This window comes from Chelonia mydas, chromosome 8 (assembly GCF_015237465.2).
Source record: "Chelonia mydas isolate rCheMyd1 chromosome 8, rCheMyd1.pri.v2, whole genome shotgun sequence".
NCBI classification, from domain to species: Eukaryota; Metazoa; Chordata; order Testudines; family Cheloniidae; genus Chelonia; species Chelonia mydas.
In genome coordinates this window covers 36545949-36573923 of record NC_057854.1, presented here as the reverse complement: position 1 = coordinate 36573923, position 27975 = coordinate 36545949, and the positions used below count along the sequence as shown (strand labels likewise).

At 48.7% G+C, this 27975-nt stretch overlaps 2 protein-coding genes across 2 annotated transcripts; one reads left to right on the top strand and one right to left on the bottom strand.

The window, feature by feature from the left end:
* Positions 1-1916: 1916 nt before the first annotated feature.
* IK (IK cytokine) lies at positions 1917-22640 on the bottom strand. Its single transcript, XM_007059161.4, has 20 exons — positions 22521-22640; positions 21439-21505; positions 20815-20907; positions 20287-20346; positions 19046-19213; positions 18847-18961; positions 18238-18308; positions 18082-18128; positions 17607-17770; positions 17377-17485; positions 16474-16513; positions 10446-10671; positions 7375-7393; positions 6569-6647; positions 6062-6142; positions 5675-5732; positions 4816-4904; positions 3227-3335; positions 2775-2809; positions 1917-2284 (listed from the first exon to the last, which is right to left on the bottom strand). The coding sequence occupies exons 1-20, from the start codon at positions 22534-22536 to the stop codon at positions 2257-2259; spliced, it is 1674 nt and encodes a 557-aa protein (XP_007059223.1). The 5' UTR covers positions 22537-22640; the 3' UTR covers positions 1917-2256.
* Positions 22641-22726: 86 nt separating this feature from the next.
* On the top strand, positions 22727-27918 carry NDUFA2 (NADH:ubiquinone oxidoreductase subunit A2). The gene is made up of 3 exons (XM_007059162.4): positions 22727-22884; positions 25135-25241; positions 27711-27918. Exons 1-3 carry the CDS (start codon positions 22745-22747, stop codon positions 27800-27802), a joined length of 339 nt encoding a protein of 112 aa, XP_007059224.2. The 5' UTR covers positions 22727-22744; the 3' UTR covers positions 27803-27918.
* Positions 27919-27975: the final 57 nt, after the last annotated feature.

The window sequence follows — 27975 nt, the reverse complement described above, 5'->3', positions numbered from 1 at the left end:
CTCTCATCTACCAGCTCCTTCACCTTGTCAGATTCCAGAAACTCAGGCGGATGAATTCCTGGGGCACTCTCTGGCCTTGTACCCCTGTAAAAAGCCTTGGATGATCAGTGGGACACAGGAACTCTAGATTCCCTTCTTAGCATTAACATTTCTTGACACATCAGTACTCTAGTTATGGCAGATGGGACTCTAGCGCTATCCCAGAAGATGGACAAGCTTCACTCTCCCCCCTTTAGCTTAATGAGCTTTTGAAAGGCTGAGATATTCTTTTGTAGTAGATTTAGAAACAGAACCCAGGTTTGTAGTAAGAAAGAAGCAAGTCTTAGCCATATTGCTACACAGCCCCTCCGAAGGCATGTGCCCAATCTGTGTGCGTTTGGGCAGTTTGTCTCTAAAACAGGCTTGATCCCTCATACCCATTTTTACAGGGCACTGGGAGCCACAAATGAATTTCCTCTCATTAAATGAGGCAAGTGGGGCTGGAATGGTTGGCTCTGCCTTTCAGACAGTGTTCTGCTACCCTACAGGCCTGAGTTCTGGCCCAGATTCCCAGGTGATGCTAGGCAAGTCACTGAAAGCTGAAGCTTTGGAGACAGATGCTAGTTTTTGCCACATGTGCTCTTTGCTTCAGTTCCCCTCCTAGTGCTCCTAGACCAGCACTTTTTCACTCACTCAGTTTCTGACATCCCAGCCTGTCTGGGGCTTCAGGTCCCATGGACGCATCTGACCATTTGTATGGGAGGATGGAGACCTGGCAGTGGGTGCAACTTTTCCCCGCCAGAGAAGAGTGAAGACTGATGCTTAATGAGGGGCACCAAGGGCCTTTGCCAAAGACCAAACTCACAGTGACTGGAGCCCAAACCCTTTTCAACCCTAGGAAAGGGGGGGAGAGAAGAAAGTCAGTAGACCAAGCACCCACAATCCCGGTACAGCCCAGGACGCAAACTCCCCTCAGCCCCTCCTCTGCCTCCTGGTAGGAAGATTTAGGGTGGCTTGCACTGACTCAGGACTGGCCTGAGATTAAGGAAAACACTGGAGAGGGATGGGAAACAGATGAATCAACTGGGGACCTGAGGACTTGGGTGCAGCCTGATCTCCTCTGGGCACAAACCACGGGGTAAGGTGGCCCTACGCCCACAGAGCCTCTCCCTCAATGGAAGATTCAACCATTTTCAAGGGTGCAAAAGTCTGCTAAGGGCACAGCTGGAGGAAATGGGGAGCAGGAGAGCACATGAATCTAACGGCACTAACACACCCAACTGGGATCTAGGGCATGGCACTAAGAGCTCCATAATTTAGTCTTCATTTGGATCTACACCTTGCTAGTGACAACTAACAGCTCAGCAGCCCAGTGTGCAGTGACTTCAGTGAAAATAGTACCTGAAGGCTGAGAAACACCCCAGGGAAAGGTTCTAGACCCCATTTTTGGTGGGGGTAGCTCGTGTTTTCTCACTCTCTTCTAGGGGGTCCCTGAACTTTTGGGACCCCTCTCTTCCCTGCCAAGAAGCTCAGCTGCTTTTTGTGACCCAGTAAGGGCAGCATTTCCCCTCCTCCCATTGAACACAGAGGGCACTGGCATTTTCTCTGTCCTAGTGGTGGGCACCATGAAAAAGGTTCAACTGTCTGCTCAGAATGTAGCTGTCGGCCATCAGTGGCCCAGCCAGGCTGAGATTAAATACAGCCACCTCTGCATTGACTCTTCGGACACCATAGCGAAAGCAGCATTTGCCTTGAGAGCCAGCCCCCAGCAGATAAGCCCCTCCAAACCTACGCTGTCTCTTTCTGTTTGAAAGGGGTGATGCACAGTGATTGTCCACAGGAGAGAGAAAAGGGAAGCAGAAACCTTTCAAACATCCCACAGGCAGCGCCCCACATCCTATCCATTCCAGCTACAACCCAACAGGCCAAGCCCATGGTGAAACACACAAGTTAGCGCAATTTTATTGCATCGACAAGGATTACAAATCACATGATGCAGCAACGCAGACTCTGGAAGAAGGGGCACAGTCTGGATGCACAGCCATCAGTAGTCCAGGGGCCCCAGGCTCCTCCAGACAGAGGAGAGCTCTCCCCCAAACTGCACACGTACCCCCCATAGACCCCAAGCCCTGTTTTTTCCTGAGAGCAGAGAGCAAAGCACCTTTGTGTCAGAGCCTGCAACAGGAATCAGAGCTCAGAATTTTAATAGAAACAAAGTGTCCAGAAATCAAAGCCCCAAGGGCTCGAAGGATGAGAGTCAGGAACTTGGCTGGGACGTCAGTACTTCGGTCTCTTCACCTCCACCCTGAAACCAGAGAAACATTAGGCCAGCTGTCAGTGCGGGCCTGGGGCTCTAATCTGAGGCTTCCCCTCAACCTGTTTATTTATGGAGAATGAACAGTACCCATGTGCTCCCATAAGGTGCACCAGTCTGGGTGAGCACCCCTCCCCCGCTGCCCAAGTTGAAGCACCTACTTCCATGGCATGCATCCTGCTTTCCAAAGCAGGCCAGCACTGCTGAAGAGACACTGTGTCTTGCTTGGTTATCAAAAGCAAATACAAGCTGGAGGACCAGAGCTTGCAATGCAGGGAATAGCAGAATGTAGATAGCTAGCTCCCTGTTTGGTAGTCTCTCAGAGATGAAGACTGTGGGGATTGTAGAGCCTCAGCCCCTCCTCCATCCAGTGATCGCACATCAGGAGAGAAAGGGGACAAAGGCTGGCTAGGTCCCAGTGCGGGCGCTGCAGCACTCTCTAGCAGCAAAGTCAAATTAATGAAGAGGAGATTCCACTCACCCGTCAGCCTCCAACTTCTTCCTTTTCTCAATGATCTGCAGAGAAAGCACAAAGACCATGTTGTGAGGAGAGCAAAAAAAGCTGCTCAGAGATCCTGGGGCAGGGGGCTCTCCCTACCCACAGTGAAAGGTGAAGGCTCCATAGTGGAGGGAGCTGGTTTTGTGGGTTTTTTGGCCTGGTAAGGGTGGAGCAGCAGTTAAGGCTTCCGAGCTGCAAGATCCGCTCAGGGACAATTCTGTTCAACCAAACCAATTTGTACTGGTGGGAAGAGGGAATGGGTAAGGCCACAGAAATGAGGTCAGGTCCCCACTCCTGGACATCTGACAACACCAGAGACAGGTCAACCAACCCCAGAACCCAAAGGATCCTTCCTCTGGGTGCTAACTGTTCAAATCCTAGACAAACAGCACCCCCAGCTGGGAAACAGTTTTGTCCTGCTCCCAGACACTCACCGCACTGATCTTCTTCCACTGCCGGTCCAGCTCGGCCTTGTCATTGGTCTCCTTGAAACGGCGTGTTTTACGGCCCTCTGACATCTTGATTCCGTACTGGAAAGCCGCTCTGGGGTGAAGAGCGGAACAGAGGGGAGGTTAGGTGTGGAGGACAACTGGGCAGGTGGCTGCAGACCAGCCAGGCTGCCTGTATTATTGGGCCAGATTAGGGTTTCATCTCCACTGGGCCAGGTAGGAATCTCCTGAGGGTTACTGCCAAGGGACCCGTGACGGTGCCCCCCATAAGGCTTTTGGGAAATAAGCTTTTATATACGACATAACTGGAATATGTTTTATGCTACATATGCCATGTAACATATCTATATAAAGGTTATGATCTACTGAATCTATTAATCCTATCTGTATGCATGTATCATTTTTGTATTCAAAGTTATGAATTTTGGCTGTGTACTGGCTTGATTTTTAAGTAACCTTTGTAAAGCGTTTGGTCAGTTTCTTGAGAGAGGAATGTGCGAATTAGGTGCCCGGGAAAAGAAACACTTAGTGAACAATGGATCTTGGAATGTTCCATTCCACATAAGAAGTCTACCTGAGGACGTTCAAGGAAGCATGTGAACGATGGCTGCCACCTATAATTTCTGAGTCATGCATGGACAGGTGACTTCCCCATGTGACTCCAAAACTCCATCTTGAAGCTGGACTTTGGATAGGAGAGAAGAGGCGGTCTCCACCCACATGGAAAAGTCTATTTAAACCCCTGGGAGACCCCTCCATTTTGTCTTCAGCTTGCTCAAGAGATAGCCTCTCCACCCCCAAGGATAGCTGAAAGAAACTGGAACAAAGGGTAGTAACTACAGGCAGTGCGAGTGCTTGCTGGACCCAGACTAGAAGGAGCCTAGTCTGTAAAAGAAGCTTACTGGAACATCTCTGAGGGTGAGATTTAATCTGTATTCAGCTTCTTACTGTATTAGCATAGATTGGTGGGTTTTATTTTGTTTTGGTTGATCATTCATTTTGTTCTGTCTGTTACTACTTGGAACACTTAAATCCTACTTTCTGTATTTAATAAAATGACTTTTTACTTATTAATTAACACAGAGTATGTATTAATACGGGGGGGGGGGGAACAGCTGTGCATCTCTCTCTATCAGTGTTATAGAGGGCGAACAATTTATGAGTTTACCCTGTATAAGCTTTATACAGGGTAAAACGGAATTATTTGGGATTTGGACCCCACTGGGAGTTGGGCATCTGAGTGTTAAAGACAGGCACACTTCTTAAATTGCTTTCAGTTAAGTCTGCAGCTTTGGGGCACGTGGTTCAGACCTGGGTCTATGTTGGAGCAGATTGGCGTGTCTGGGTCAGCAAGACAGGGTGCTGGAGTCCTAAGCTGGCAGGGAAAGCAGTGGTAGAAGTAGTCTTGGCACATCAGTTGGCAGCCCCAGGGGGTTTCTGTGATCCAACCCGTCACAGGACCATCCTCCCCAAGGGACCTAGGCAGCAGTTGTGCCCCATCACCCACTCTGCACTCTCCACCCTAGTGGGGTCCCTTCCCCCCTACCCAACTTCTGGGGGAGCACCAGACTTACTTGGGCAGAGCCTCTTTGTTGTTCATGTACTCGCTGTACTCCTCCTGCGTGTCAAAGTCCCAGCGGCCCAGGGGCCCCTTCTTGTTACCCTGCAGCAGGAGAGAGGGGCTTAGGTGCTCATCAGAGGAAGCTGGCTGATGCTCCCCATGCAGACCACAGGCCCGGAGAAGATGAACAGGCTTGGGAATCTTTTTTCAGACCAAGTCAGGCTCACGCAGGGAGCAGTCTGATCTCCCCTGCTGGCTGGGACGCAGAGTTCTGGGAGCTCCTGGATACCATCTCTGAGAAGGTCATAACTCCACATGGGAGACACTTCCATGAGCCTGCCCAGAACTAGACAGAGCTGGTACGAGATGTCAGTCACTGCACCCATGGGGTTTTCCTTCACCCAGCTCCAGCACTCAGAGGCAGCAGAAAGGCAAGTCTTTAGATGGATTCTCTAATTTATCTTTGCTTGCTGGCTAGCTCCTGCTCACCCACCTCCTTTGGAACAGGAGGTCCTGAAGGCAGACCGGATGCAAGGGCCTGGCTCCAGTCTTTGCCAGTGAGCAAAGCTAAGAGGAGAGATGGGCCAAGGAGCCAAGCAGCCACAATCCAACTAGAATCCCTCCCCAGGTCATTCATTGAGCACCAGATGGCAGGTAATTTTCACCCCCATCTCTCCCATAGCAAATAGGTCAGAAAGATCCAGCTGCAGGGCAGAGAGAACAAGCACTTTCATCTGAGAAACTCAAAGTTATATTGTGAAGCCAGGAGTCCGTGTCCAGACCCACCCTGCACAGATTCTATCCCGTGGCTCCTTTGAGCCTCTGTTTTACACCAGCCTCATAAGCTGGCTTTAAAAGCGTGCTGGGAATACCTGATCCATTTTGCTGTAGTCCACCTCTTCATCACTGTCCACAGCCATGTCGTCCATGCTGAAAGGGGAGGGGGAGAGTCAGCTGGGGCACCGGCTGAGACATTGCAGCACACACAGTTCAACCAAAGGTACTCAAGTACTCTCTGTTCTGGCAATGCAGGACTCTATGGACATCTGACTTTAACTCTAGCTGGGCAGCTCCCTGGTCCAGATGACAGCATCTGCTCCCTCCAGCAAGCTGAGTGCTCACAGCCAGCTTGCAGGGCGCTCTCCAAGCAGGACCAGGCAAGTGCCTGTCTGGGCTCCTGAGCTCTGACCAAAACCCGCAGCTGCCTGGGAAGCAGCTGCACAGTGACCCCCGGCCCCCAGTGAGCAGAGAGCCCTTACGTGGCAGGGTAGCACTCAGCGTAGCTGTTCGACATCCCAAAGAAATCGCCCAACTGCTTCTTATCTTCAGGCTTCTTTAATGTGACACGTGTTAAAGAAAATGCAGCAAGGAGACAGTGTCTGACAGAAGCAGGAAGGGGCCTTAGGAACTGGCTGCACTGATGGAGCCAGTGTGGGGAATATGCAGGACAAGGCACAGACTGGGTGGGCAATGGAGGGGGCTGAGATGCTCAGCGGAGCCCCTTCTCTGGTGGGATGCACCAGGCCATAGCTTGTGGTTTGGACCCAACGTTCCACAAGGGACTGTTCAGGTGGCTTTTCCCACCCAGCCCTCCTCTCCCAACAGCCAACTGTGTGTGAGAGAGAGAGCCCCTGCAGAAGGAGGGACATGCCAAGGGGAGAGGAGCCCTCCCGCAGCACAGATGCCCAGACACACCAGCAGGCTGCCAGCGAGAGAAGCCCGGAGTCCTGGCGCCAGGCTGGTTGATGTGCGAGCATAAAGGATATGATTCTGCTCCTTCCCAGCCAGCTGCTCCAGCGAACTTCTCATTGATGGATTTAATCAGCTCCTTGGCTGAGCCTGGCCCTGGAGGCAAGAGAAAAGCTGTTAAGACTCCACTCTAACCAGGACACCGAGCTGGGGTACAGCTCCCCGTCTGCAGCATACACAGGGCTGGCTGGAGACCTCTCACATGAGAGCAAGACATAACCCCCACACAGTCACCATGATCAAAGCAGCTTCTTAACAGCATCTGGGAGAGGCACTGCCCCCTTCTGGTAGCTAATGGAATAAAGTGCATGACCCAGGGATCCTCTACCAGGGACAGGGCCTGGGGACTAATGGGGACGAGGAGATTCACAAAAGGAGGAGATAAACCCGACCCAGAGTAAACAGCCTGTAGGGTAAAGGTCACTCCAAGCAGGGCCCATTGAGTCCCTGGCCTTCCGGCTGAGACCTGCCGACTAGTATCAGCGGGATGGGGCCCCTGTTCAACCAGGGGCTAAACTGAGACCCACCTGGCCAGCCTTGCCCCAGTGGGAATAAATTTCAGGCACTGGCAGCCCTGAATGAATGCACACCAGTGCCCTAAGAAGAATGGCTCTTTATCCCATTTCCAATCCCCCGGAGCCAGATGGGCCCCTACTATTTTATAGCAACATTAGAGGCTTCAGGAGCTAAAGCAGAACCCTATCGACCTGGACCGGCAGTGCCAAGAACTCTGCTTGCCATGCAGCCAGTAGGGTAAGGAGGTCTCTGCTGCAGGCTGGAATTCAGTCCCATCTGCCTCATGCACATAAACAGAGCAACTCACCTTTGTCAATATCCAGGGGCTGAAAAGGGAAAGAAAGAAGAGAATGTTACTATGGTGGGCCAGAAAACAACTGAAAATGACAGTGCTCCTGAACCCCGGCTCTGAGAGCCCAATCCTTCCCTCAAGCGGCACAAGGAATGAAGGATTGAGCCTCCAGTGTGTGAGAGTAAAAAGTTCCTTTCAGTCCTGCTTTCCAAGGCAATTGCAGGAGGACAGAGGTTGCCCAGCCTTCCCACCAACCAGCTGATCAGGAAGACTCTGCCCACGTCAGAGATCACTCTGGAGACATCTGAGGATGGTCACACACCAAAAGGCAAAAAGCTGCAGGAGCAGCAGCAGTAACATCCCTCTCCAACTAGCACTCCAATTCCACTATGAGCCTGTAGGGCAGTAGATGACCCAGCCACATTCCTGCCGCAAAGAGCAGGCAACCTCCTCCGAGGTGCTGGGGCAATTCAAAGCTGCAGGGTCTGATTCTGAACTCAGATCCACTGGAGCTGACCAGAGTGCAGTCAGTATGGATTTCCCACAGCACATCACAGGTCAGAATCCAGCCCACACACTTCCTATAGCTCTGAAAGCGCCTTACTACTAACCTGGAGCTAACATCCCCCACCCCTCCCTCAGGAAGTCTCCATCACAGAACAGATTCTGGACAAGACACTGGGTCTGTTCCTGCTCGGCATGGGGAGATGGAGAGCAGGATACCCAGGGCTCCCTCTTAGAATCATAGAATCATAGAATATCAGGGTTGGAAGGGACCCCAGAAGGTCATCTAGTCCAACCCCCTGCTCGAAGCAGGACCAAGTCCCAGTTAAATCATCCCAGCCAGGGCTGTGTCAAGCCTGACCTTAAAAACCTCTAAGGAAGGAGATTCTACCACCTCCCTAGGTAACGCATTCCAGTGTTTCACCACCCTCTTAGTGAAAAAGTTTTTCCTAATATCCAATCTAAACCTCCCCCATTGCAACTTGAGACCATTACTCCTCGTTCTGTCATCTGCTACCATTGAGAACAGTCTAGAGCCATCCTCTTTGGAACCCCCTTTCAGGTAGTTGAAAGCAGCTATCAAATCCCCCCTCATTCTTCTCTTCTGCAGACTAAACAATCCCAGCTCCCTCAGCCTCTCCTCATAAGTCATGTGCTCTAGACCCCTAATCATTTTTGTTGCCCTTCGCTGGACTCTCTCCAATTTATCCACATCCTTCTTGTAGTGTGGGGCCCAAAACTGGACACAGTACTCCAGATGAGGCCTCACCAGTGTCGAATAGAGGGGAACGATCACGTCCCTCGATCTGCTGGCAATGCCCCGACTTATACATCCCAAAATGCCATTGGCCTTCTTGGCAACAAGGGCACACTGCTGACTCATATCCAGCTTCTCGTCCACTGTCACCCCTAGGTCCTTTTCCGCAGAACTGCTGCCTAGCCATTCGGTCCCTAGTCTGTAGCGGTGCATTGGATTCTTCCATCCTAAGTGCAGGACCCTGCACTTATCCTTATTAAACCTCATCAGATTTCTTTTGGCCCAATCCTCCAATTTGTCTAGGTCCTTCTGTATCCTATCCCTCCCCTCCAGTGTATCTACCACTCCTCCCAGTTTAGTATCATCCGCAAATTTGCTGAGAGTGCAATCCACACCATCCTCCAGATCATTTATAAAGATATTGAACAAAACCGGCCCCAGGACCGACCCCTGGGGCACTCCACTTGACACCGGCTGCCAACTAGACATGGAGCCATTGATCACTACCCGTTGAGCCCGACAATCTAGCCAGCTTTCTACCCACCGTATAGTGCATTCATCCAGCCCATACTTCCTTAACTTGCTGACAAGAATACTGTGGGAGACCGTGTCAAAAGCTTTGCTAAAGTCAAGAAACAATACATCCACTGCTTTCCCTTCATCCACAGAACCAGTAATCTCATCATAAAAGGCGATTAGATTAGTCAGGCATGACCTTCCCTTGGTGAATCCATGCTGACTGTTCCTGATCACTTTCCTCTCATGTAAGTGCTTCAGGATTGATTCTTTGAGGACCTGCTCCATGATTTTTCCAGGGACTGAGGTGAGGCTGACTGGCCTGTAGTTCCCAGGATCCTCCTCCTTCCCTTTTTTAAAGATTGGCACTACATTAGCCTTTTTCCAGTCATCCGGGACTTCCCCCGTTCGCCACGAGTTTTCAAAGATAATGGCCAAGGGCTCTGCAATCACAGCCGCCAACTCCTTCAGCACTCTCGGATGCAACTCGTCCGGCCCCATGGACTTGTGCACGTCCAGCTTTTCTAAATAGTCCCTAACCACCTCTATCTCCACAGAGGGCTGGCCATCTCTTCCCCATTCTGTGACGCCCAGCGCAGCAGTCTGGGAGCTGACCTTGTTAGTGAAAACAGAGGCAAAAAAAGCATTGAGTACATTAGCTTTTTCCACATCCTCTGTCACTAGGTTGCCTCCCTCATTCAGTAAGGGGCCCACACTTTCCTTGGCTTTCTTCTTGTTGCCAACATACCTGAAGAAACCCTTCTTGTTACTCTTGACATCTCTTGCTAGCTGCAGCTCCAGGTGCGATTTGGCCCTCCTGATATCTTTCCTACATGCCCGAGCAATATTTTTATACTCTTCCCTGGTCATATGTCCAACCTTCCACTTCTTGTAAGCTTCTTTTTTATGTTTAAGATCCGCTAGGATTTCACCATTAAGCCAAGCTGGTCGCCTGCCATATTTACTATTCTTTCGACTCATCGGGATGGTTTGTCCCTGTAACCTCAACAGGGATTCCTTGAAATACAGCCAGCTCTCCTGGACTCCCTTCCCCTTCATGTTAGTCCCCCAGGGGATCCTGGCCATCTGTTCCCTGAGGGAGTCGAAGTCTGCTTTCCTGAAGTCCAGGGTCCGTATCTTCTCCTGGGAGGGTGTATTCTTATTGCAGCATGGGGAGCCAGCAGAAGATGTAGGTGTTGCTATGACTCTCCTATGCCGTATCCCCACTTTGGAACAGAGAGGCGCAGTATGAAATGCTCTCTGCTCCGTGATAACCCCAGCCCATTTAAGGGGACCTTCTTTAACTCACCTCGTCATCAGCTTTGGGTTTCTCAAAGTAGCTATGTCTCTTCTTCTCCTCCTCCCGTTCCCGCTCTCTCTCTCGATCCCGTTCCCGCTCTCTCTCTCTCTCTCGCTCCCTCTCCCGGTCTCGCTCCCTCTCCCGGTCTCGCTCCCTCTCCCGGTACCTCTCTCGCTCCTTCTCCCGTGGCACCTTCACCGCGGATGGCACGTAGTCACCAATATCTTCAAAGATACTGCAGGTGAAATGGATGATACAGTTACCACTGGTGTCACGGCAAAGACCAACAGATCAGCCCCTCGAAGCTGGAGGCTAACCAGTAACAAGCAGCATGAATCCAGAGAAGACTACAGCATCTGTGAAGTCCCAGCCAGCTGCATCCCTGTGCTCATCTAGCACACATTTCTCTCCACTGAAAACAAGAGCCGTCTGCTCTGCAGCTCCTGCTATCTGCACTGGCCTCCCTCTGTGCCCCAGGGAGGTGCAGATGCTCCAGCCATTTCAAGTTTCAACCAAAAACATCTCCTCTCCCTTGTCTGGGCCTCTTCATCTCTCTCCCCCTGCTTAAAGGGAACTGGGGGGGAATCGCCATTCTAAAGCTCAGTGTAAAGAAGTAACGGGCCAAACAGAGCCCCTAAGCGCCCCGAATTCCCCAAATGAACCCAACAGCTACCCTCAGAAGCACCAGCCAACTTCCTGATTCCCAAATCTCTTAGTGTGAGTGTTAGGATATAGATATTCAGGCCTGTCTGTAAAGGCCTATACTCTAAGAATTTTGGTGTATTCTTATCACTTGGCTAGTTATAGAGGTATAAAAGAGAGAATCAAAATCACTGTCTGCTGGTGTAAGGGCCTTCTCTTACTGTGACAGTCTGAGGCCCTGTGCTTAGGCTAAGGCCTTTGGCTAAGCAGCAGAGGCAGCCATAAGCTAGGAAGCGACCGGTCACATCCTCACATTCCAAACTAGTCACATTGAAAGAAGGTGCTATTGGGCTCTTAGGAATACAATCCTGTCCTGATAATGCCTATCACCTCCAGAGAAAGGGAAGTGCCTAGAAAATGTAAAAGGAAACAGCATCCTGTCTGGCAAGAACTCACTTATCAATACTGGGATGTGAAATCCTCACTTCTGTATTGTTTTGTCATTATAGTTCCCACTTTGCTATTGTTTGTCTGTATAATCTCTGTCTGGTTCTGTGATTGTTCCTGTCTGCTGTATAATTAATTTTGCTGGGTGTAAACTAATTAAGGTGGTGGGATATAATTGGTTACATAATCATGTTACAATATGTTAGGATTGGTTAGTTAAATTTCAGGAAAATGATTGGTTAAGGTATAGCTAAGCAGAACTCAAGTTTTACTATATAATCTGTAGTCAATGAGGAAGTGAGGGGGCGTGGGTGGGAGATGGGAACAGGGAATGGGGGTAAGGAAATTGGAATCATGTTTTGCTAAAGGGGGAGATGGGAACAGGGAATGGGAGTGGGGAAACTGGAATCCTGTTTTGCTAAGGGCAGGAATGGGAACAGGGACACAGGTGTAAGGCTCTGTGGTGTCAGAGCTGGGAAGGAGGATACTAAGGAAGGAAACTGGAATCATGCTTGCTGGAAGTTCACCCCAATAAACATCGAATTGTTTGCACCTTTGGACTTCGGGTATTGTTGCTCTCTGTTCATGCGAGAAGGACCAGGGAAGTGAGTGGGTGAAGGAATAAGCCCCCTAACATCTTGGTGCCGTGACTCGGATGCATCGCACTGGATAAGTGAGTGGCAGCCTGTAAGTCCCCCTCCCCAACAGTCCGCGCAGCTGCTTGGAGGGGGTATCGCGAACTCTCGTGATGGTAGTTGCGGGTTCTGGCAAGCCAGGGTAAAGGATTTTTTGGATAAATGGATAAGGAAGAACCAGGACCCATACCAGGTGCAGGGGTCAACCTGGGATGAGATTAAAAAGGAAATGGAGGAAGTGTTAGGGGACCCAGAGGGATGGGGGGTGGCTGAGGAGCCCACCCTCCTTGGTATATGGGTAGTGGAAGAAGGTCCCTGCCCATGGGGACTGAATGCCTTCCAGGGAAAGGAGGCACTTCAGTCTGCTTGTGAGAGGTTTGAAGTAAGGGCAGATTATGGGAAGCTGCCAGTAATCTTTCAAGTTTGGTGCTGCTTCAGCAAGGGCTGCTGAAGGGTTGTAAATTAGTTAGGGGTAGTGAAAGATGATTTGGCACAAAAGGGTTTATAGTCAAAAGCAGAGTTAACAGACCACCTTTAGAGACTGGAGCTGGGACTTGGTCCTGGGGGAGTGGAGAGAAAGAAAAAAAGTTTCAAAGTGCAACCTGCCTTTCCACATTCTTTTGTTTTTCTGAAGTTTTAATGGAGGGTACTTTGGATACTTATGTGAGATGTCAAGAAGGAAGTTTTTGTTTAATGATAAAACCCAGTTATATAAATGTAACTGTATGTGCAACTCTGTGCAGTCACATTGGATGGAAGCTTGGTAATTAAATTATCCAAGGGGGTCAGGTCGAGTGGCTACTACCACCACTATGCTTCTGTCCCCAGAAGCGTTTACAGCTATTCTGAGGGAAAATGGGCCCTTTTCCCACAGAAATGGTCTATAGGGGACTGCTGCAGGCAGCAGGCAGAGAGAGAATCTGATCAAAATTATTTGACTTTTGGGTAATGTAATCAAAATCACTAAAGGATGTAAGGGGTTTCTATTGGAACTTAACTTGGCTGCCCCTGGTTGTGTCTAGTTGTACAAGATGGAAATGTAATTGGGGTACAGTTGTGTAAAAAAGAGTAATCACAGTGCAAGGGATGTTAGGCAAAAGAGAATTCTGTGTGTGTGCACAGGTAAAAGAAAAGGAAAAGGGGAGGAATGATGGGAGCACTGAGCCTTGGGGTGGCTCTGGGGGATCAGATTGTTGCTTTGGTGGGTGTGCATGAAAACTCTGTGGGCATGGGGGAGGCAGTTACACCTTGTGTAAAATTAATTTGGCTAACATGATGTTATGGAGGTTAAACTATATGGAAGGAATGTGCATATTCCCAGGACGTGTGCAGTGTATATTGGAGAAGGGGTAAAAGAAATGCAAATAAAACATGGTACTTCATTAAAATCCTAATAGGGCTCCAAAAGGGGCCACAATAGGTTGTGCTTTCTTTTTCAGATCTCTTTGTGTTTTGGAGCAGGAGATGAAAGTGGAAAGTAATCAGAACTCTAGTGGAAGTGGAATGCTTCCCTTTTAAGACAGTGTCTGAGCTGCTAACAGCTTTGGATCCAGAAGCAAGCTAGTAAGCCTCTGTGTGTAAATGCAAATTACCTAGCTGATGGGCACAAAGGAGCTGCAAATAATGAATACATCCGGTCAGCAAACAAGCTACTAGAAGACTCAGATTATGGCCCTCCAGGAAAGGGAGGTGGAAAAAACAAGTCAAGCCTGAAAATAAGGGACAGGTTAACCTTAAGGGGTGTGTGTGTGTGTACAGTGCTAAAATCTGAAGCTGTGTCTCAGCTATTACCTGAGAATAAACTTAAAGCTTGGTACAGCAGAGAAACTATTGCAAACTTGGTCTGTTATACAAGAGGGGAAACTGAGGTACACCATCTCATGAATTTCATAAATGACCAGTGAGTGAGGTAATTCACTAGCCTGACTATAGAACAAAATAAGGACAGCCTGGAGGTAATTCTTCTGTTTTTCCTGCAATTAGCAAGGAAATTTGTAAAAGAAAGTGGTATTATTATTAAGCAATAATCTGTCCCCACCAGGGGGGTGGAAATTGTTTCTTTTGTTTTTCAGACACTCTACAAGCAAGCTGGCGCCAGCGGAAGAATAACTCAGAATACCATGGATCTATGTTTTGTGTTGTTTGTCTGTGGTGTCTGTCTTGTTGCTAGCATTGTTGTGTTTTAATGAACAGAAAAATCTCATGATGTGGGTGGGGGATGGCTTCAAAAGGCTGACCTTGGAGGGGAAGATGTGTATGGGAATACAAAATGCTCAACTAGGAGGCCAGCACCTGTGTAATAGCTACCGTGGTACCTGGAAATGGAATGGCAACTAAGGTGGCCCCCACAAGCCCTATGGAACCAATGAGAAGGGGAGGAGCTCACTGGGAATCAATGGAGGGGTGTGTAAAATAGTGTAAATCAACAGAAGATGTTTGGATGTGCCCCTCTCCTGTGACTATAGAGGAGCCTATGCAAGGGGTGAACAATTGGGTGTACTGTGTATAAGGTGTTTTGCTGGGAATGTACATATTACTGGGGGCACAATTACACCAGCCCATAACCAAACTACACACATTTACATGCTGCTATCTGGACTTTGGTGCACAAATGGATCTGTGAATCTTATTGCTGTGAATAATCAAGCCAGGGCATACTGCCTGATTCCATACCAAGTGGTCAAACTGATTTGGACAATATCCCATTTCTCTGTGAACATTCAATGGACTTATGATATGGACAAAAGCAAGCAAAACCTGCAGGGGCAGCGTGCTGCAACTGCCAGCAACTGGACACGTAAGATCGTGACCCCGTCGAAGGAGGAGAGGCAGTGTTTTGGGGGTGTCTCGAATGTTGGACCATACTGCAGTGGTCAGGACTCAGTGCTGCTGTGGATTTTGTATTGTTAACTGTATTTGTGTTACGTTGCATAGGGAGATAGCCTATAATGAATGTAATAAGCCCTCCAAACCCTACAGTGTACTAGACAACCCGGACTCAACCTTCTCGGGCCCACTATAATGGGAAGTCTGGAACACTAACTGGAATAGGTGTGGTATGCCCGTATGAGAGAAGGTGCAGGGCACTATACTACACAAGGGGCAGTGGGACAAATGGAATATCGACACCTTCCACCTTGATGCCTGGCCCTATCAGGAAATGTGTCGCCATATGTCCTATGCTTTTCCAGGGATACCTGGGCAGGAGGATCCCAAAAGGAAAAAAAAAAGGGGTGGAGTGTTAGGATATAGATATTCAGGCCTGTCTGTAAAGGCCTATACTCTAAGAATTTTGGTGTATTCTTATCACTTGGCTAGTTATAGAGGTATAAAAGAGAGAATCAAAATCACTGTCTGCTGGTGTAAGGGCCTTCTCTTACTGTGACAGTCTGAGGCCCTGTGCTTAGGCTAAGGCCTTTGGCTAAGCAGCAGAGGCAGCCATAAGCTAGGAAGCGACCGGTCACATCCTCACATTCCAAACTAGTCACATTGAAAGAAGGTGCTATTGGGCTCTTAGGAATACAATCCTGTCCTGATAATGCCTATCACCTCCAGAGAAAGGGAAGTGCCTAGAAAATGTAAAAGGAAACAGCATCCTGTCTGGCAAGAACTCACTTATCAATACTGGGATGTGAAATCCTCACTTCTGTATTGTTTTGTCATTATAGTTCCCACTTTGCTATTGTTTGTCTGTATAATCTCTGTCTGGTTCTGTGATTGTTCCTGTCTGCTGTATAATTAATTTTGCTGGGTGTAAACTAATTAAGGTGGTGGGATATAATTGGTTACATAATCATGTTACAATATGTTAGGATTGGTTAGTTAAATTTCAGGAAAATGATTGGTTAAGGTATAGCTAAGCAGAACTCAAGTTTTACTATATAATCTGTAGTCAATGAGGAAGTGAGGGGGCGTGGGTGGGAGATGGGAACAGGGAATGGGGGTAAGGAAATTGGAATCATGTTTTGCTAAAGGGGAAGATGGGAACAGGGAATGGGAGTGGGGAAACTGGAATCCTGTTTTGCTAAGGGCAGGAATGGGAACAGGGACACAGGTGTAAGGCTCTGTGGTGTCAGAGCTGGGAAGGAGGATACTAAGGAAGGAAACTGGAATCATGCTTGCTGGAAGTTCACCCAGCTTCCATGCTTGCTGGAAGTTCGAATTGTTTGCACCTTTGGACTTCGGGTATTGTTGCTCTCTGTTCATGCGAGAAGGACCAGGGAAGTGAGTGGGTGAAGGAATAAGCCCCCTAACAGTGAGCAATCAAGAGAAAGACCAGAGGACAGTCCCTCATCCCCGAGGAGCTTACTTACTTCATATCAGCCTCAGGGGGTTTCTTCTCATCCAGCTTTCCTGCAGGCAGAAGGCAGCAGTCAGTGAAGTCAGCACACTTCTGTCCTGCTTTCTCTACGTCCCCCACCCTGCCCAACCAACTGAAGTGCACACAAGAGGGGCTTGTGCAATCACCACAGAGCTTCTGAGCAGGGCTCCAAGATGCTCCCAGAGCCTCCCATACTAGCCTCCAGCAGGCCCCCGGCTACATATACAGCCCTTTGCAGGCACAGCTGCCTCCAGACAGCTTTCCCTCCCACTCCTGCATGGCTGGGGATTGGATAACCAGCTCCCCTTCAGCCCGAAAGGAGATGAAACTGAGAAAGACACAGTGCAACCCGCAGGTAGAGCCTGCACTTTTAGAGTAGCCAGCAATTCCCCATATCTCCACAAGGGAGCCTGCCTTAGGGATTTCCCCCCCACCCACCCACACACAGCCTCGGGAGCCACAGGAACGCTGCCCCCCCGATTCTGTCCCCTACGGCCTGCCAGGTTCCATCACTTCATTCCCTAGAACACTGTCCCCCCAAATCCATCCCCCCCATGGGCCACAGGAGTCCCACCCTGATTCCATCCCACAAAGCGATGGAAATCCAGCCCTGCTAGGATACACACAGCTCCCTTCACTCCTTTGTAGTTTCACTGAGATCAAGCCCCAGTTTGTGGCTGACCACAGCCCAGCCAGTAACTTTTCCAGCTACGACGTTGCATCCCACCAGAGAAGGGGCTCCGCTGACCATCTCAGCCCCCTCCATTGCCCATTCTAGTCTGTGCCTTGCCCTGCATATTCCCCACACTGGCTCCATCTGTACAGCCAGTTCCTATGGCCCCTTTCTGCTTCTGTCAGACACTGTCTCCTTGAAGTTTCCTCCCCTCAGGGCTACCTTTGTCCTTCTTTTTGAGCTTCTTGTTGCGGGTCCCTTGCCTCAGGTAGGAGAGGATCTGAGTCAGCTTGCTGATGACAATGTCATTTGTGGTCAGTGTGGTCTGTGCCTGGAAGAGAAAGCGCAGAGAGAAGGAATGATTCTCCAGAAAGAGAAGCCCTGAGAATTGAGCTAGAGCCAGTGCTGTCAGACAGTGCAGTAAGGGAACTAGGAGTGGCCTAGGCAGTTACCTCCATGGTGGGGCAGTCAGCTTTGCTCCGGATCAGGGTGGTTGGGATATCTGTGTCTGCGTACTCATCATCCAGATCCACTACGTAGGCCATCCGCCCCGGCAGATACAACTCGTTCCGCTCATATGCTTTAGTCTTGAACAGCATGCGGTAGATGTTCCGACCTGGGGAAGAGAGGGAAGCGTAAAACCAAGTGGCTCAGGAGAAGAGGAAACCCAAATATCCAAACTCCTATTGCAAGAGCTAAACTATCCCTGCTGCTCAGAGGCTCCAGAATCTCACTCACAGCCTCTCTCCTGAGAGCCCCAACCGATCTGCCAGCCCCTCACCAATCCACTGAGTCCTCCACAACTCCCCAACCAATTTGCTAAGCTTCCTCTCCACCCAACCCAGGGCATGATCCTCAGCCATGCACCAAGCCCCTTCCTATTCTCTGCACAACCAGTGTAACACACCCAGGTGGCCACATTCATACCCAAGCGAGTCTTGAATTCTATTTTATTTTCAGGATCTTCATCTTTTCTGAAAAGAAAATGAAGTATTAAAAGAATGGCCATTTCCATTCCTGCTCCAGCCCCTGCAGAGCTGGCTGCACTGAGCTCAGAGGAGGGCTCAGCCTTTTCACACTCACTTGGTTTCCTTCTGGGGTTTCTCCATCAGCTCCTCCTCTTCCTTCTCTTTGCTGGCAATTTCAGCACGCACCTGATCAGAACGACAAGGCAGACGAAAAGGGAAAACGCTGTCAAAATGCTACCCTGCTACAGCTGCTCATTGTAATCAGAAAAGAGGCATCCAGCCCTTTCCCCTGGGCTCCAACACCTTCAGTGGACCAGCCAGTGCTCCCCCAGCCTCACACAGGGCAACTCCAACCAAGAAACAGGCTGAACAGGTGCACAGTAGCACCTGACCATTCTATTTCCCTGTGTGCTCCACTCGCTAGACTGGAGCAGGGGATCGCAAGAGACCTGGGTTCTAGTCCCAGTTCAGCCACTGCATCATTATGTAGACTTGAGTAATTTGAGAGGAGGAGGGCTCTTCCTCGCTCCCTCTCCCCGCACCTGCCTGCCCCTCACCTCCCCATTCGCCTCCCCTCCCCCTCAAAGCGTGGACCATGGGGCATTCGCCCCAATTTGCCATACCCAAGGGACGGCTCTGGGTGGAAGTCAATGGCTTAGCTCGCTGACAAGTACACTGCAACTCAGAAGGAAAACCCTACTGATGTATCATCATCTGCACTCACCTTCTGCAGCAGTGCAAAATCCAGACCCTTCACCAAGTGAGTGTGCTCCATGTCACCACCCAAGAACTTGGATTCCTGGATCAGCTGTCGCCTCTTCTCAGCTGCTGACTTATCCCTGTATAATGAGAAGGGAGCATGTTACACAAGCTCTGCTCTGGGCTGGAGCTCCCTCACAATGCCTGGACTCAGGCTAACTTACGCTTCTGCAGTGGGTCCCACTGCCCTGTAGTTGGCAGTCGTGCTAATCAGCTCTGTTTCCTCGTAGTCTTTGTTGACACCGTCTCTTCTCTCCTTGGCTCGATCCCTGTATTTCTCAGCCAGCTCCCTCTCTCGTTCAATCTCCTGCTGCCGCAGCTTTGCATAATAGCTGGGGGCAGAGAAAGGGAGAAGCGTTTGAGCTAATCCATTGTGTTTAAAAAATACTGACCAGGCGACATCACCAATCTGTTCCCATTCCCAGAACACTGTACTGTGTGGGCCACTGCCTCCACTCCACCTCCGCTTCAGTTCTCAGCCATGCTTTTAGCTGCTTTGCCACAGCTAGCACAACTCCCTTCTCCATGGTCCCATAAAGTCCCAACTCTCCAGACTCCAGCATGTAGAAAATAGTGCTCCCTTTCTTCAGCCACGTAGCCCCATCCTCAGACACTTCCAGTGGCTCCCCATTCATTTGGGGATGCTTAATTTAAAAACCCTTAATGAACTTGCTGCAGACTCTCCTAGACCTTGTTCTCACTCTACTGCCCTTCTCATTCCTTCTACTCATCTGGCACTGGCCTCATCTGTCCCCTTCCAGAATCTCTTCACTGTAGGTGCAATAGTTTTCTCCTCAGCAGCAACACTTGTCCAGGACAGTCTTCCTGTAATTCTCAGCTCCAACCAGTCCTCACATCTCAGTGGAAGACAAAACAACTTTTCTTCCTCACTTACCACTCTTCATATTTTTACCTCTACAGCATTTGGGGACACAGTTTGTATGGAAAATGGTAAACAAAATAACATTGTAATAGCAAGATATTGCTGAGGAACAGAGTAGCTTTAAAAGTGAAGAACCCACTCTGCACACAAACGGTGTAAATGCACCATAATGAGTTCAATACTTGAAGGAAAATCCTGAATGGGGCGAATACTCCTATATTGTCCTAACTCACCCCCACAGAGAGCAGCCATGTCAGGTGCTCTCCCCTAACATCCTCCTAGGGACAAGCTAAGCAATTTGTGGCACCATCCTACTGCTCCCCTGGTGCAATCACTTTGGTGGTTGTGAAAAGTGACAACCTCCCTATCAGAGTGCTTCTAACATCATTTGGTTCCTTTGTCATCAGTCCAGAGCCCACTGATATTCCTGGCCACTTAGGGTCCCTTTCTGCATTCTAAAGAAAGGGCAGCAGCTGGTTGACAGGTGAAGGTGGCTTTTGCTACAGCACATTCCCCATTTACCTTTTCTTCTTCCTCCTGCGAGCAGCTGGATCTTCATCTTCATTGTACTCCCGGGGCATCCTGGAGAGAACAGAAAAACCACAGTCATCACAAACGGCAGACACCCACAGAACAGGAACAGGAGGTACTAGAGGCGGCAGTTACACAGGGACTTGGGCTTGAAAGGTCTAACACTTAGATGTCCAAAGCTAGATATATTTGGAGCAGGGTAGTTAGATTTCTGCCCGATACAACACCTAACTCAGTTGTACCAGCAGGGAGGGAGAAAGCGAAAGGGTTCAACATGAGAACCAAAGACAAACCTTGGGGTTCCCATGCATGTTTTAATAAGTCTATTGCATCCACGCTCTCATTCGTGCTGTTTCTGATATTACGGGTTTCCCCATCCCCAATGCATATACAACATATAGAGCAAGTTAATCAGTACTGGAGTGCAGGGAAGAAAGAGTAAGATGTACATTAGCTGCTTGAGACTGATGAGTTCATGTTCAGTCAAAGCGCAATGAAAGATTAATGAAATCTACTTACTCATGATGGCGAGATTTGGAGGGGGGCGCGGATGTTGGCGCAGCCCGCGGGGTCATAAGAAGCTTTCGGAAGTCTTCATTGGTCAGCTTGGACCTAGGAGAAGGAAGAATCATGTTTCGTTGTAACAACGATAACGAGACCATCACACACTCCTGCTGAGAGCAGTTTTGTCTTTATTTTTCCCTGCATGTGCTTGGCCACATTGTGACATTGCAGCCTGCACTGGATTGCCCATATTCACCTGAGTTTCACAATGTTCAAACTGGAAATAAGATGCACATTTTTAAACAGTGAGGATAATTTACCAAGGGGGCAAATTGGAGGAGGGGACTTGCCAGGGGTTGAGCTGGAGTTTTAAATCAAGATTAGATATCTTTCTAAAAGATATGCCCTAGTTCAGCTACAAGTGATTGGGCTTGGAGAAATCTATTATCTGCATTATGCAGCGCATCACACTAGATGAGCATAATGGTCCCTTTCTGGCCTTGAAATCTATTAACTGGTGCTAAGAGTTTGACTGCAGCATAGAAACAGTACCCAAATCCTTCTTCCCCACAGTACACCATATTGTGCCCACTACCTTTCTATTTGAAGGAAACAGAGAGCAAAAGCTTTTATACTCACTGATTGAAGGAGTGGGAATCATCCACCTCATGGCCATCTGGGGCCAGAGGGTTGGAGAACGGTTCACCTTGGAGAAGGAAAAAGAGAGCTGGTTAGAGCCTATCAATCAGTACGCTGTGCTGCCAAGCCCAAACCTATACCAGCCCCTGCATCTCAGATGGTTACATTAGAGAATTCAGAACTACAAAAGGAGCATCCCTCACTGATAAATAGCATCATTTCTCAGAAGGTAATGGAGAGAAATTATGTTAAACAACAAAGCCCCAAAGAACCAGTGAAGGAGTAAAATTCTTGGGTTATGGGGAAAATACCCAGGATATTGACTTTTACCCAGCACCTAAAAGAACACCAGAGCAAAGCCAGCCCTATTTTGGAGTGAAGATTCTGTGATCCTCCAGCTAGCCCCAACAGGAAATAAATGCAGGAGAAGCATTTGCCATTATCTATCGTCTCCTTAACTGTAAGAGTATGGAGTATGTCTATAATAAAGCCGCTACAGCAGCACTATACGGCGCTGCAGCTGTGCCGCTGTAGGGCAGACACTTCCTACATGGACGGAAGGGGTATCTCCGTTGACATAGTTATTCCATCTCTCCAAGAGGTGGTAACTAGGTCAAAGGATGACCCCTTCCATCGCTCTAGCTGTGTCTACACCAGGGGTTAGATCGACCTAATGGTTGTGCTCAGGATGCAAAATTTTTCACAGCCCTAAGCACCATAGATAGGTCGATCCCATTTCTAAACCTAATGTTTAATCCTAGGGAGTACCTCATCGCTAGGCCCTGCGAGCACTACGGGAAGAGGGGAAGAGCTGTTTCAGTGCCTACCCAATGCAACCCCCTGTAGCATCCGGACGTCGACCCCCCAACACACACACACACACGCTCCCCACAGCTGGGCGCTCACAGGAGGCTCCAGCACGGCCAGCAGCTAGTTTTGAACAGCCCCTGGGTGACTGCCCTGCTGGGGCGAGAGCGCTGGGGCAGGGAGGGGACCCTGCACACCCCGCAGACGGGCGGGGGCCGCCCCAAGTTGGGAGCCTGACAATTGCCCCTCCCCCGGCTCTCGGGCCCAACACTCACTGTCTCGCTCCGGCATCTTCCCCGCACGACCGACGCCACCAGACAACCGACCAACACCCTCTACTTCCCACAATGCCTCGCGCAGGGAGCGGAGCGGAGCGGAACTGAAGCCCCACCCCCAGCCTGCCCGCACAAGCGCCTGCGGATTGGCTGATGTGGTTCGAAGCGTGTTTCGATTGGCTGAGTCCCAGATCATGTTTCGGGGGTTCCCCTTCCTGTCGGTTATGGGATTGGGAAGGGGGCGGTACACTGGGAAGATGGCGGCGGCCGCGGTTGTGCGGAGTATCGGCAGCAGCCTGGGTCGGAGTCTCAAGGAGCTTCGGATCCACCTGTGTCAGCGCTCGCCAGGCAGCCAGGGCACCAGGTGCGGGGCACCTCGGGAGGGCTGGGCGGGGGGACCGGGGCGGGGCGAGATCCCTGGACAAGCAGCAGCCCCTGCCTCCCGATGGGGCACTGGGGATCTGCTAGTTACCGTCACCATCGTCCTCGCGTCGGTATAGTGTGAAAAACGGCTCCAGGTCTTAATCTGCTACTGAGAGCGTACTGAGCATGCTCAGTAACTTCTGCTGAAGCCATTGCCCCACATCCTGCCCTTACTTGGCATCAGATTTTCCAGTGTGCTTTTTACAGGAGCAAAGGGGGCAAATCGGAAGAGGGGAGTTGCCAGGGGTTGAGCGGGGGGTGGAAATCGACTGGTCAGGGTGGTTCAAGCAGTTGGAGGCAGGGTTAGGATAGGGGCTGAAAGGTAAAATGGGGGAGGTGCTGGGATTAAGCCCAAGGATGAGGTGCTGCCAGAGGGCAAAACCCTGGCAGGGGCAGAGGGGGTAACAGTTACTGGACTGAGACAACAGTGTTCCCAAAAATAGGGGGCGGGGGCAGAGGGCCTTTTTCATTTCCCCTCCCACAGGACAGTACATCTCAGTATGGGCTTCCCAGTGCTGAGTTCTTAAAGGCATAGGCATCCCAATGCCTAGTCACCGCAGCTCCTCTCTGTCTGATGTAATCTACTGAGGCGCTGGAGGAGACTTGATTCAGTGAAATATTTTATATACACCCCCTCAGAAACAAGAATCCCTTATCAGTGTATCTGACTGCATAAAGTCTCATAGCAGTTCACAAATTTGTTCTATCTGCTGCTGGGATTCCCTGAATTACTCTTAGCCCTTCATTTACCTTTGTTAATTTGCAGATGCAGGTCATTGTGCTATTTTAATTTATATTTTAATAATACTCATTGAAAATATGTCTAGTAAGTACTTGCTAGTAGTTTTTAGCAATGACATCTATGTTTCAATCTTCCTGGACACTCAGTAACAGACTAAAAGTCGCCATTCTTCACCAAAAAACTTCAAAAACAGACTGCAATGAGAAACTGCAGAGCTGGGATTAATTTGCAAACTTGACCATCAAATCAGGCCTGAATAAAGACTGGGAGTGGCTGGGTCATTACAAAAAGTAATTTTCCCTCTTTTGATATTCACCCCTTCTTGTCAACTGTTGGGAATGGGCCACGTCCACACTGATTGAATCGGCCTTGTTAGCACTCCTCGTGACCCCCACTTGGTAAGGCAACTCCCATCTTTTCATGTGCTGTATAATTATAACTGCCTATTGTATTTTTCAGTCCATGCATCTGATGAAGTGGGTTTTAGTCCACGAAAGTTTATGCCCAAATAAATTTGTTAGTCTCTAAGGTACCACAAGGACTCCTCCTTGTTTTTGCTGATACAGACTAACACAGCTACCATTCTGAAACCTGTGTTTCTAGTATTGCACTTGCTATGTTTTGCTGGCACAGTAAATGAAGCTGCAAAATAAATGACGTTTAAATGACCTCACTCAATTAAGAGGTAATTAATACATATGTACACCAGGCAGGGTCTTTTGGAAGCCAAAGACTTTATGCTTCCATCCCACACCATTGTCAAGTTTTAGCAAATTAGGACAAGTCAGCAAGTAAGAACAACCTTACTTATCAGTACCTGCTACTGGTTAGAATGTGCTATCCCTGTTTCAGTAGCAGATTGTCAGAGAGCAGTTTAATATCAGTAACTGCTACTGGTAGCAAATTAAGACAGATCGCAGTTTTTCACATTACACTGGCAGGGAGCAGGACCCCAGCATGCCCGGTGCTGCACGGCTCCCTCAAAGAGATGGTCCCTGCCCCACGGATCTTACAGTCATAAACCAAGAGACAGCGGGCAGATCCAGACAGGCAGGGAGACACTGAGCAACCACACGTCCGGTGAGATGTCTGGAGCCACCCTGGAAACCAGGACTGGGGGGGTGGGTCCTGATCATCCCTGCTCAGCAGCAACTGGGTTCTGCCTAGGGTGACCATATTTCCCAAAGGGAAAATGGGACACTGCATGTGGCTAGCCTGAGGGCTTCCCCCTCCCCGAAATTGGTGTACAGACAAGATGTTCATTATTGTACCCTTCCATAGAGTGTGGTCCTCTCTACTGCCTGCTTCCAGAGGCTATGGATGCTTTGGAAGGGCCAGGTGCATATAACACTTCTGAGATCCCAGTAGATAAAACTACTTATTCTCTTTAGTTTGACATAATTGTACTTGGAAGTGCCACAGAACTTTAATTAGCTCTGTTTTTGACAGAGACTTCATTGAACAGCACTACGTGACTCTGAAGAAGGCAAACCCGGACTTCCCCATCCTGATCCGGGAGTGCTCTGATGTGCAGCCTAGGCTCTGGGCTCGATATGGTGAGTTGGGAAGGAGCCCTAGTCAATGTCATTAGCTCCAAATTTGACAAAAACACTGGGGTCTGTATCAAAATAGAAATTCATCAATAAACTGCTTGCAATCCAGAAAAGAGCAATGCAAATTACACATCAAGGAGGAGTTGCCATATGTGGAGAGATGAGGTTAGGACCTGCTTGGTTTGGGAAAGAGGAAAGCAAAGAGGCACTGTACAAAATAAAGGGGAAAAACTGCCTAATGGAAGTCTGATGCATTAAGTTGTTAGGAAGTTCAGAAATCAGGGTACTTGCAGCGGTGCCCTGCCCTATCAGTTCAACTGCTTAAACAGTGATTCTGAATGGTGTGTGTATGTGTCTATGCATATGCACAGTGGGGCTAAGTGAACTTTGTGGTGTGAATCTTTAAAGGGATAGTCAATTTGAAAATTACAAGTATACCTAAAAACTTTGTACCTACTGTTGTTACCCCATCTAAAATTCCTGTAACAAAGCTGGATATTTTTTGCTAGGTTTCTGTGTTTTGTGTCTTTTTTCAGTTTTACTTGCGTTTGTGTGAACGGTTTCATTGTTTCCCTAGTCTATAGTAATTATCCCTAGCTAGACAGACCCTTATAAATACCAAGCGAACAGGAAAAACTTTCCACTTCTTAAAGGAATGTTTTAAAAAGCATTCAGGACATACTGTCTGAACAGGGCTCTATCAGAAAGTAAGTTTTAAAAAAAATTAGTAAATAAAAAATAAAATTGGGTGACCCTGTTAACACTAGAATGCCCTGTCTCATGCAGAAGTGTCTCTGTGAAGCTTTCAATGTAATGGTAGCCTTTGAAATGAACAGATTTTTCCTTTTAAAAAAAGTGTTTAAATGAGTAAAATGTGCTGCACACTCACAATAGACAGACTTCTCCCCATGTAGCTAAACTGGAAGAGTGGTCTGTTGCTTTAAATGTACAGTTGTTACACAGACACACATGTGCTTGACTGCAGGCTGAATGCTTGCAACAGAAAATTCTTGCCTTGGGCTCATGCTATGGGCAGAAACCTGAACTCTGAAACCCGGCCGGGGGGGGGGGGGGGGGGGGGGGGGGGGGGGGAGGGGAGGAATGTCTCCAAGCCCAGTCTCCAGCCTGAGTGAGAACTTCCTTGCTGCTATTTTTAGCCCTGTGGTGCAGACTTGAATCAGATGAGCTAGGCTTTGAGACTAGCTGCCACAGGGTTTTGGGTTTTGCTCTGTAGATGTCCCCTTTGTAGCTACACTATAGTTACAAAAAGCTAGTGAGGTTCACAACTACAGCTCTTGAACCAAAGTGGAAATCTCATAGGGTGCAAACCATCTATAGCACTTTCAAGCTTAAACTGACCCATTGAGGATTAGCCATGAACTCTGGTTGGAGTTTTAAAAAAAAAAATTTGTGGTGGAATCAGAAGCATAAAGAAGGCCAGTTAATTACACAGACTTAATCTCTTACTAAACCATGAGAATGGGGGGATTCTGAAGACTACCACAGGAAATGCTGCTTTTCTGATTTGCGATATTTAGTTAGCATGCAGAACTCGGTTATGATGGAAGCTCCGTGAGAACCGAGAAGGAGAGCTGTAGTGCCAAGTGGCAGTCAGTGCAGTAACCAATCTTTTCAAACAGCTTTTCCCCAAGCCTTAGTCAGGACTCTGAGATGAACAGGCTGCAGCTAAAAATGAAAACACAAGTCTGCTCTGCCTTCAATACAAGTGTCCCTCACAGCTTGGGGTAGTAGGCTGTCTCTTCCTTGCTCCTGCTGGGGGCTAGCCAGTGAAACAGTCTGTCTGCATAGCCATTCATGGGGGTGGGGCTGACTTACAAGGAAAGTGGGCTAAACATGCAAAATTCAGATGAGCAAAAACTAGAAGGGAGGGAAAAAATCTGCACATGTTTTGAAGTGTGTGAACACCATGGAGGAAGAGGAAGGTTATAATTAAGAAACAGAAAGGGGAACACTTAAGCTGAGTCCAGGAAAGGCTCTTTGCACAGAGGTTATGGGATAGGTGGAAAGCCCTGTGCTATAGAACACTCGGGTTGGGTATCTGACCAATCTAAAAATAACTGGTCAAATATTTTAGAGCACTAATTTGTTAAAACAGTAACAAAAAAAAGAGTAAGACTATGGTCTGCAATAGGCTTTGCCTTAGCCACTTATGCCTTACTACAAAAACCAATGTACTTAACTGAGTTATTTTAACTCAGATAAATGCAAAACAGAATGAAATGAAGTTTAAAAAAATGAAGGAATGGCTCCATCATGCAGTCACAAAAGTCAGTCATCACCTACATCAGGTACTCCTGGGTCAAATATTAGGGGGTCAATTGATCAGCTTGTCAAAACCTACACTTAGGAGACTGGCCAAGGCACTAGCGAATAAATCCAGCACGGCCTCTCCTGGGGGAAGGGGACAAGGTGCCTCTTCATCTTATTCTCTCTCTCTCTCTCTCCCCCTAGAGTTCGGCAGAGAGAGTTGCGTGCCACTGAATAATCTCAATGTGGATCAAGTGGCCAAGGCCCTGGAAAATGTTGTTCACAGCAAAACATGAAGACAAAGAGAACTGAACCTGCATGTGCTGGAGCCCTTGCCTGAATGGGTTTAATGGAGAAGCTGTATATCTGTAATTGTAACTTATTAATCACATATAAAAGCATGTCTGACAAAGTGCTCTGAGAGTCTGTTCTGAAAGAGATGTTAAGCTGGGAGGTAGCTCCTTATCCT